Source organism: Mirounga leonina, unplaced genomic scaffold (assembly GCF_011800145.1).
Source record: "Mirounga leonina isolate KUSES-001 unplaced genomic scaffold, KU_Mleo_1.0 Mir_166, whole genome shotgun sequence".
Lineage (NCBI taxonomy): Eukaryota > Metazoa > Chordata > Mammalia > Carnivora > Phocidae > Mirounga > Mirounga leonina.
In genome coordinates, this window is record NW_023270418.1 from 25,910,004 (window position 1) to 25,919,649 (window position 9,646).

The window sequence follows — 9,646 nt, forward strand, 5'->3', positions numbered from 1 at the left end:
GTCCACTCAGGCTTGGGACAGGGACACAGCTCCCCCTTCCCTCCATGTGGGTGTCCTGTGTGTCTGCACAACCCCTGGCACATAGGGGACGAAATGCTTGTTTGACCAGTTGATTAAGGGGCAAAGTGTTGGTTAGAGCACTCCTTCCTCCCCAGTGAACAGACCCTGAACTGGAGAATTAGGAAAAGGATGTGGGATGTCAGCTCAGGTACAAAAGTCCCTTTTTCCTGAAAGCCCCATCCCTGCTCCCTGGGACGGCCCTGAGCTCAGACCCTTGCCCCTGCAGGAACAGGCCTGCTCTGAGTCAGGGCCACGTTCATTCACCCTGGGGAATGAGGGGAAAGGATGGTGGCCGTAATAGTCCTGAGGACGGGCTTCAGAGGTGCATGCCATGTTGGGTCAAGCACTCGCCTCCGGGAGTCTGAGGCTGCCACTCTCAGTGCTTCTGGCTGTTGGGCCCCAGAGGCAGCTCTCATACTGGGCTTCTGGGGAAGTGGGAAGAGGTCAGGATGATTGCCCCCAGCTGGGGTGGAGAGCAGAGGAGCTGATAAGAAGAGTTTTGCTCAGTCCTCTCACCCTTGAGCCCTGCTGTCTGCTGGGACTGCAGAGGCCTACCTCCCAGGGCCCCCTTCACATGTGGGTACCCAGACGCCCTGGTGTGCTCAAGAAGACCCCAGCTGACTATTGTCTAGGCATTATTACTGCCCCTAAGGTGCCCCAGTCTGAACAACACTCCTTAACCCCAGGAGAAGCCTTCCTCTGGCCAGTATCCCAGCTAATGAAGTGGGGAATCCCAGGGAGCTGGGAGACCATGTTGGGGGGAGGTAGGAGGCCCCGGGAGCCTCAGCCTTCCTGAGCGCTTATCTAGACCAGGTCCTTTACATGCTTCACATCCCTGAATCCTCACCTTCACCTCATTCCATGAGAAGGTATGCTTATCCTTACTTCGCAGTTGTGAAGAATGAGATTCAGAGAGGGAAGGCAACTTGCCAAGGTTGCACAGGAAGTAGGAGAACTGTGATTTCTAAGTCTTTTTGGCTTAAAACCCTTCTGTCTCTCTCTGACTCTCTGTGTCTCTGTCTTTGTCTCTGTCTGACTCTGTCCCTCTCTCTCCTTCACTTTCTTCCTTTCTCTCCCTCTCCTCTCCTTATCCCTCTCTTTCTCATCTTTAATATGTGAAAACTTTTATGCTTGTTCTTTTATGATGTGGCTCTAGATCAACGTTCTCAACCTTCGTGCTATTGCTCCTTGGGGTGAAATCATTCCTTGTTGGGGGGTGGGGACTGTCCTGTGCATTGTAGTAAGTTTAGCAGCATCCCTGGCCTCTACCCACCAGATGTCAGTAGCACCTCCCCCAGTCATGATGATCAAAAATGCTTCCCCACAGTCCCAAATGTCCTCAGGAGCCCCAAGGAGCTAAATTGCCCTGGCTGGGGATCACTGATCTAGAACATGTAGAACGTGCCATTTTGTCCAATCTCAAGCCATATCTTCTGGCCAGGAGGCAGCAGCCGCAATGGAAAACTTCATGCAGAGTCATTCAGACACTCTGGGCCACCCTTCTCTGCACCCCCACTCCCCATCTCCCACAAGCTCTCTATCACCACCAAGGTCGGGACTAGAGGGACATGAGCAAGGCACTTGCCTCCGTTGCAAAATTTAAGAGGGCACTAAAGAATTCAGTAGTCAAGAGAAACAATATTTTAATGTGATCTTTCTTAAAAATCAAGATACATGCAAAAAATCCACGATGAACAAAATAGCAAACTTTTAATCAATCAAGTTCTGGCCAAATTCACTGCAATCCAAGAAGAGGCTGGCAAGTTCTGAGCCCTGAGTTTGCTGGATATCCCCGCCAAGAGCTAGAGGACTAGTTGGGGTGGGTGTCTCAACTCTGTGCCTTCCTACCTGGGCAATGCATATTTGATTATTGGATTCCAGTCCAGACCTCCAGTACCCAGAGCACCAGACAGGTAGCCCAGAAGGTGAAAAGGCCTGGGTCCTCCCCTCCTCTGCTCTCTCAGGGGACCTACAAATGGAGAAGTATCTGAGAGCTCATTTCTGTGCCCGATTGCAGAGTAATGGTCTTGCCCCTTATCTCCCCAGCCCAACGGACTTGACTCTCAGCTTCTCTTCTTGATTCAGGGACTGGGGGCTGGGCCAATTCCAGGCCCCTAAAACCCAGTCTCCAGATTTTGAACTTGAGATCTCCCTAGTGGGAAGGCTAGACCCCTTCCCCATTTTTCTAACCCATCCTGGGGCCCAGCCAGGGGTATCATTTCATCAGTGTTTGGGGTGACCAGTAAAGTCAGCTAGCACCATGATAAGTTTTACATGTGTCTTTTCATTGGAAAGTCCATTTCATAGGTGAGGGAATGGCATCTCAGAGAGCTTAAGACACAGCAAGTCAGAGACAGGCCTAAACCCAGGCCTTCCAGCCTCTTAGCCACCCCACGCCTCCCTTCCCTCTGCCTCCTCTCACAGACCTCCCTTCTCTACAACTTGCCCCTCTCTGCATTCACCCCACTTTCTTTACACACAAACCCTGGGCAAAGACAGTGCATTGAGCTTAGTGACCTCCTCACTGACCACAGTGAAGCTTGTCTGATTCCAAAATAATATTTTTGAAGGTCCACCACAGACCAAACACTATGTCTCATTAAGGCTTTTATCTCCATGATCCTATGTACTTAATTTTTACAATCATCCTGCAAATTAGGTATTGTCATCTCTAGCCTCCATATCTACTGCTCGAGCTCAGAGAGGTTAAATGACTTGCCCAAGTAGACACAACTATTAAGAAGCGGCACGTGTGACCCTCGTCTGTCGGACTCCCACATCCTTGCTTTCTTTGATAGGCCCAACTGTGTTAGCCCCAGACATTCTGGCCAACGTGTCCAGCATCCATGAGACTCCAATCCTCTGGCTTACTGTTAGCATTTGTATTCATAGGGATTTCAAACACTGCCTCTTATCTCAAGATTCAGCCCTGCCCCACACTGTACAGAGGGTGGGTCTGTCTGTCTTGAGGGGCAGTGTAGTGTGATGTGTCCTGGAATCAGGAGTCCAAAAGCAGCCCGTCTGTCACTCTGTTTTCTCATCCAAAAGCAGAGGCTCATAGCGGGACCTCCATATAATGCGCCAAACTCCCAGAACAGTGCCTGACTCATGGGGTTGGGAGGTGGCCCTTGTCAGGAAGCCAGGCCTGGAACTGTGGCCCCAATCAACAAATGAGCACTGTGTGTTGATTGAGTTCCTGCTCTGTGCTTTGCAGAGTGTAACGAACTCCAGGGATTCCGTCCCAAAAATGCAAGTTAGCTTCACAGAGCTTAGTTAGCATTTTGTTGGAGATGAAAAAATGACACACAAACCCACACACTTGGGGATGCAAGGCCAGTCCTCTTATTTCATTTTTTACTTTTGTATGACTTTTCTTGTGGACATATAACATGCATCCTATAAAGTGTACTGGAGGGTGGGCTGCTCAGGGAATTTTCAGAGTGAATGTACCCTTGGAGTCATGCCCAGATTAAGACCCAGAATGTTTCCAGGCACCCAAATGCCTCTTTCATGGCTCCTTGACATGAATCCCCCACAGGGGATCTCCGTGGACTGGAAGGCCCACTTCTGGCACAACACACAGCCCCAACAGAAGAGATCGATGAGGACCAAGTCCACTTACCACTTAGCATAAAGCCTGGCACCTAGTAAATGCTTAATCAATGGGTAATAGTGTTACTCTTTATTATGTATATTGGAATAAAGGGAAGCCATGCCTTCCCACAGCAGAATATAGTCTATGAGGACAAGGAGTGAAAGTTCTACTTAAGCGGCATCCTCCCCAGCATGCAGCCCAAGGCTGAACCTGGAAGAACGTTCCAGAATTCCACTGTCTTTGAAGTCAGCAGATTGTCATAGAACAGCACTTATAATGGGCTTCAGTCTGAACTGTGCAGCCTTGAGTAAGCGGCTTCCCCAGTCCGGGCAACGCTCAAAAAATTCAGGTTCTTAATTTTCCTCTGGGATTCTAGAGCCCTATGTATTTGAGGAGTCCAGGAGGAAAAGGCGCTTTAGGGCATTGACACCTTATTTTCTGCTCACCTCCTTGGTGGAGTGAGGATTCGGAATGCCTTCCTTCCCCACCTCTGACTGGGACTCCCTCCTGTCCCACTGGGTTGGAGTCCTACGTCCCAAGATGAACCCAAGGGTCAGGGAATGTGTCCTACCTCTCCACAGTGCTCCATCCCTAGGTGACCCTGTCCTGGAAGCAGTCAGTGCTACCAGCCACAGGACCCTAATGGTTGAAAGAAGACACTCTGGAACAGATGGCCGAGTCACAACATTGGCCGCATTTAGAGATTCTGCCTTGGGCCAGTCTTTGCAAGGGCCATAACTTCTCTGAGCCTGGTTTTGTACAATGAGGTCATAATTATCGATCACACAAGGTCGCCTTTGCAAGGTGCCTGCCTCAGCTGGGGGTACTTTGTGGGTGTGCAATAAGCAGTAACAATTAGTAGACGTTGTTGTGCTTCTATTTTAAACAACAGTATGTTCCCGAATGGCCAGAAGCTGGGTCTTGTATTCCCAGGTCTTACAGAGAGTTGAACATGCTGTCTTCTATTGGGTTTCCCCAGAAACAGGCCCTGAGACAAGGATTTGAGGGCAAATAGCTTATTTGGGAGGTGCAGGACACTTGTAAGGAAGAGGAGAATTCAGATGGATGACGGAAGACAGCCAATAACATGTGTGGTGCAAAGCCAGCTGCCTCAGGGGATACCTGGAAGTTGATCCCCCTGGGAAGCCCTGGGAAACAGTACCCAATACGTGCCTTAGAATTAGTCCACTTGCAGGGCAAGGGACTGGGGCACTCAGACTCCTGGTCCGCGTTGTGGACTATTCCCAGGGACATGTTAATTTCCTGGCAGTTAAGGCGGCCACACTCTGTGGGAAGGAGAAAAGACCCTTGGGTGTGGAGATGCAAGCCCGGGACTTCGAGAGCCCTCCCGGAGTGAAGAAACAGGTGGGGTCCTGAGAGCTCCTGCTAATCAGGTGCCAGGAACTGGGTGTCGTGTGAAAAGAGCTACCTGAGCCCATTCTTCCATCTTCAGGAAGGCCCCACGGACCCCACCCAGCCTCCTTGTTATGAGAGACCGTGGCTTGGGGAGGGGGCAGTCATTGCTGGGCAGAAAGTTCATGGGTGGGGCTAAGCAGAGAGAATCAATGACCAGAGGAAAAAGAAGTCAGTTTCGGGAAAGCAGTTTTATTGCTGGGGGCTGGAAGCAGGGGCAGCAGGCAGGGGAGGGGAGGCAGCTACCCCGGAGGGGGCGGCTCTGGACTCCTGGCTGGGTCCAGCTCAGTAGGAACAGATGAAGGGGAGGTGCCTGCAGCAGCGAGTTCGACGCCAGCGACCTCCTGTGAAAGCAGAACAGGAAGGGACCTTCAGCCTCTGGTTTCCCCGGACTCAACCCCAACAGGGCCTCCCCCACCACCCCACCCCACCCCTGCCTCTATGGAGAGGGAGTCTCAAGACTCAGCAGGCCCCTCCCCGGGAGGCACAGGCCCCTCCCCTGGAGGCACCGGCCCCTCTCAGCACCTCTTCTGTGAGCCCCTCCTACCCCCCCACCGCCCCCCACGCCGCCCTCGGTCTTCCCATCCCTCGTCCCCACTCCCACCTCACCTTGGGTACACAGGGCCACACATCTGCCACCCCTGGCCTGGGGCTGGCCAGCAGCCCAGTTTCCAAAGTTCCAGGAACTGCCGTCAACCCAGTGAAAGCGTTTCCAGGGTCCCTAGAGGAGGCAGGAGGAGAAGAGGTGGGCGGGGGCGAAGGGAGAGCAGAAAGGCAGAGCTGGAACTGTCCCACCCGGCATTTGCCCTTGACCACTGGGTCGTGATGGACACTGTCTTGGTCAACTGCAGTGCTGATCCACAGTGATCATCACCATCACATTCTATGCATGGCAGTGACACGCTCATCCTTCTGGCCCAAACAAGAGGTAAGCAGGAGTTGCAACCCCATCCTAGAGATGCAGAAACAGCCTCATGGTCTCACCCAAGTCATACAGACAGTCAGAAGCTGAGTAAAACTTGGCCCCAAACCTCCTCACTCTGAATCCTTGGCTCCTCCCAGTGCCTAGGCAGCCTCCTGGATATCTCACCCCAGTTGTCCGTCTGTCCCCAGTTCTTCGGAGGATCAGAGGGGAAGCACAGACAGAGCTGCAGCAAGGTGAGCCCTGCCTGGGGTCCAGGAGAGCTTCCCACTTAGAGCTGGGACCCCTCTTACCCAGCCTCCGATCCTGCCTCCGATCCAGACTTGGCCCTGGTTGAGCCCGCTGACTGAGCACTGGATCCGGCGATTGAAGTTGAAGTTGTGGATGGAGACGAGGTTGCCCCGGTAGCACCTCCGGCAAGTAAACTGCAGGGCAGGGTAAGAGAGGAAGAATGGAGTGCCCCGCTCAAAGGAATTCATGTGACCTTAGTCTTGGGTCTCTAAATCTCCAAACTTCATCTTCTCCACCCCCATGCCCACCTCCACAGCCATTTGAAGGCTGGAGATCTGTTTCCACATGCCACTCCCTTCTGACCCTGACACCTGGGTGCGCCCCAGCCCCTGCTGACACCCCCAGGCTCTCCAATGAGGCAAATAGTGATGCAGAGGCTGGAGACATCTGTCCCCGCCCCCACCCCAGGCCTCAGCCTCAGCCCCAGACCACTGACCTGAGCTTGAAAAAAACTCCTGGCCGTCCTCACTACGAGGAAGCGGTGACAGTTCTTGCACCCAGGGCTGTTCTCCAGTTTCACTGTGTCCTCTTCTTTAGGGCACTGAAAGTCCTCGTCCTCCTCATCCAGGGCTGAGGCAGAGTCTACAGCCCTCTCCTCCTCAGGGGCATCTTCACTTCCCGAGTACCCCTCCTCCTCTTCCTCCAGCAGCGTCAGCTCCCCTGTAGGGGCCTCCTTTGCCTCATTTTCTGGCATCTCCCCATCCTGAGGCACAGCCTCATCTCCTAAGAATCAGAGTTAGACGGTACAGTCCCTGGCAGGGAGAAAGGCCAAGCGTCCCTTCTTTGCATCTACCCCTGTTTCTCCCCAGCACCGTGGACAGCGTCCACCTTGACCTGGGCAACCGGGAGGTTCCTCAAAAAATTAAAAATTGAGCTACTATTGCACTACTCGGTATTTACCCCAAAGACACAGATGTAGTGAAAAGAAGGGCCAAATGCACCCCAATGTTCATGTCAGTAATAATAGAAGTCCGCAATAGCCAAACTGTGGAAAGAGCCGAGATGTCCTTCAACAGATGAATGGATAAAGAAGATGTGGTCCATATATATACAATGGAATATTACTCAGCCATTAGAAAGGATGAATACCCAACTTTCACATCAACATGGATGGGACTGGAGGAGATTATGCTAAGTGAAATAAGTCAAGCAGAGAACGTCAATTATCATATGGTTTCACTTACTTGTGGAACATAAGGAATAGTGTGGAGGACATTAGGAGAAGGAAGGGAAAAATGAAGGGGGGGAATCGGAGGGGGAGGTGAACCATGAGAGACTTTGGACTCGAGGAAACAAACTGAGGGTTTCAGAGGGGAGGGGGGTGGGGGAGATGGGTTAGCCCAGTGATGGGTATTAAGGAGGGCACATACTGCATGGAGCACTGGGTGCTATACCAAACAATGAATCGTGGAACACTACCTCAAAAACTAGTGATGTACTGTATGGTGACTAACATAACATAACAAAAAAAATGTGGGCTCTATCTAAGCAACTATATAAGCAAAAAGATATTGTTTAGACACTGGGTAAATAAAGATTGTTAATGACAAAACAAAAGAGAGGAACCTGGAACGGAGCCAACAGGAGGAGACCCCCCCCCAACCTCCCGTAAGAGCCCATGTTGTTAAGAGCAAGGACTTAGATTCAGGCAGCTGTGGGTTTGGGTACTAGTTCCATCACCTATTAGCTTTATTTTTTCGTTTGTGATATGGGTACACGATAGTACATACCTCATGGGGATGCTATGATGTTTAGAAGAGATAATGCATAGGAAATGCTTAGCATGACACACTCAGTGAGCTCAAAGTAGAAGGAACCTATTATTATATTCATCATTGGTATTATGCAGAAAGGACAAAATCGAGAATGTCACGGTGGAACCGAGAGTGCAGACACAGTTGCCCTGGGGAGTCCCTTCAACTCCTGGTTCTAGAGCCTCTCTGCTCCTCTGGGTGTGCAAAGATCCTGATGTAGGGGAGGTCTGTAGCTCCGACCCCATCTACTCTAGAAAGGAGCAAAGTGGAGAAAGAGAGACTGAAGGCCAAGGAGACTTACTCAGATGGAGAGCTGAAACTGCCCCAAATAGAAGAGCCAGAAGTAGGGGGACTTTCATCTTGGCTTTTGTTCTGCAATGAAGAACCCAGTTAGTCACACACACACTCACACGTGCACACACACACGCACAACCCTTGGGAGTGGAGTGGAAAAAAGAGAAGGCATGACTAGAAGTCCCTGAAACTCCAGGATGCTGGGAACCTGTCTGAATGGAGTGAGGCCAGACCACGACAGGCAGCCGAGGCTGGCCTTCCTGTGGGTCTGCATATGAAGAAGGGAATATTACCTTTATTGGTTTGTACTGAACGGACCCCTCAGAGTCTATGAAATAAGAGAGAACCGAGAACCAGTGATTGTCGGCCTTCCCAGCAACGCTTAGATAATGCTTCCCCGCCTCAAAGCTCTGAAAGCCACACACACTCCCATGTCCCCCACACTCTTCCCTCCCCGGACAAGGAGAGCTGTCACGTGCCTCCGAAGGAGTATGAAAGACAAGGATGAGAAGAGAAGTCTTGCCCCTGCCGACCCCTGAAAGCAACTACACACAGTCCCAGCTAGCCCTGCAGAACTTCTCAGCCTGGGCTGGGCGCCTCCCCGGAGGGTGAACACATACCTGAAATCAGCTCCACCACGACAGGGAGAGCGCTTACTTGCCCAGAGGTCTTCCTGGCTCCTGAGGAGTTCACAAAGCTCAGACTCTCCTTCTCTCCATCCCGCAGTGACATTTTATAGAGGGGTCTTGGAGGAAGTTCCCCAGAGAAAGGAGGGTTTCCCCAACCTGAAGGAAATGGGAGGGCTGATAAGAAGTGTTTCCTCACTTCCCTGGAGAGCCAATTCATCTGCTTCCAGATTCTCTCCTGCCACCCCTTTTAGGAGCCTGGGGGCCGTTCTGGGCCTGCCTTGAACTGGTGGTTCTTATCCTGGGCTGCACTTCAGAATCTCCCAGGGAGCTTTTCCAGAATACACGGCTCCTCTGCTTCACTAATGGGAACGTAAACTGCCACAGGGATTGGGGAAATAAATCTGTCAATATCTATTAAGATTAAAGGTGTGCATGTCACTTGCTCAATTTCACTCTTCAGAGACTATCCTTTGGAAATAAAAGCACCTATAAGTAAGAACACTTTTACAAAGTTGCGTATTGCTTTCCCATTTGTAAAAACAAAAGTCTCCATGAAAACAAGGCGCTGACTCACCCCTGGATGGATAGGTGGTAAACAAAGGGGAGGGAAACAGGGCATTCCGGGCATGAGCAAAGGTGTAGTGAGGATGGAATGACCTTGGCATTAGCAAAGGACAGTGTCCTTTCT

General features: G+C 51.4%; 1 protein-coding gene across 2 annotated transcripts; it reads right to left on the reverse strand.

The window, feature by feature from the left end:
• Nucleotides 1-5,254: 5,254 nt before the first annotated feature.
• PRG2 (proteoglycan 2, pro eosinophil major basic protein) lies at nucleotides 5,255-9,168 on the reverse strand. Of its 2 annotated transcripts, XM_035012334.1 has the most exons (6): nucleotides 8,950-9,168; nucleotides 8,337-8,407; nucleotides 6,718-7,004; nucleotides 6,284-6,415; nucleotides 5,678-5,789; nucleotides 5,255-5,412 (listed from the first exon to the last, which is right to left on the reverse strand). In XM_035012334.1, the coding sequence occupies exons 2-6, from the start codon at nucleotides 8,392-8,394 to the stop codon at nucleotides 5,354-5,356; spliced, it is 648 nt and encodes a 215-aa protein (XP_034868225.1). In that variant the 5' UTR covers nucleotides 8,395-8,407; nucleotides 8,950-9,168; the 3' UTR covers nucleotides 5,255-5,353. The 2 variants fall into 2 exon arrangements, with proteins under 2 accessions (XP_034868225.1, XP_034868226.1); XM_035012335.1 differs by lacking the exons at nucleotides 5,255-5,412; nucleotides 5,678-5,789 and having other exon boundaries at nucleotides 5,989-6,415.
• Nucleotides 9,169-9,646: the final 478 nt, after the last annotated feature.

Bases quoted from the DNA above. Each gene is read 5' to 3' on its own strand.
- PRG2 (XM_035012334.1), bottom strand. From the start codon at position 8,394: ATGAAAGTCCCCCTACTTCTGGCTCTTCTATTTGGGGCAGTTTCAGCT. The intron at 5,790-6,283 runs GTAAGAGGGGTC...TGCCTCCTCTAG, and splicing joins GAGGCAGGATCGGAGGCTGG to GGACCCTGGAAACGCTTTCA. The intron at 5,413-5,677 runs GTGAGGTGGGAG...CTGCTTTCACAG, and splicing joins TGTGGCCCTGTGTACCCAAG to GAGGTCGCTGGCGTCGAACT.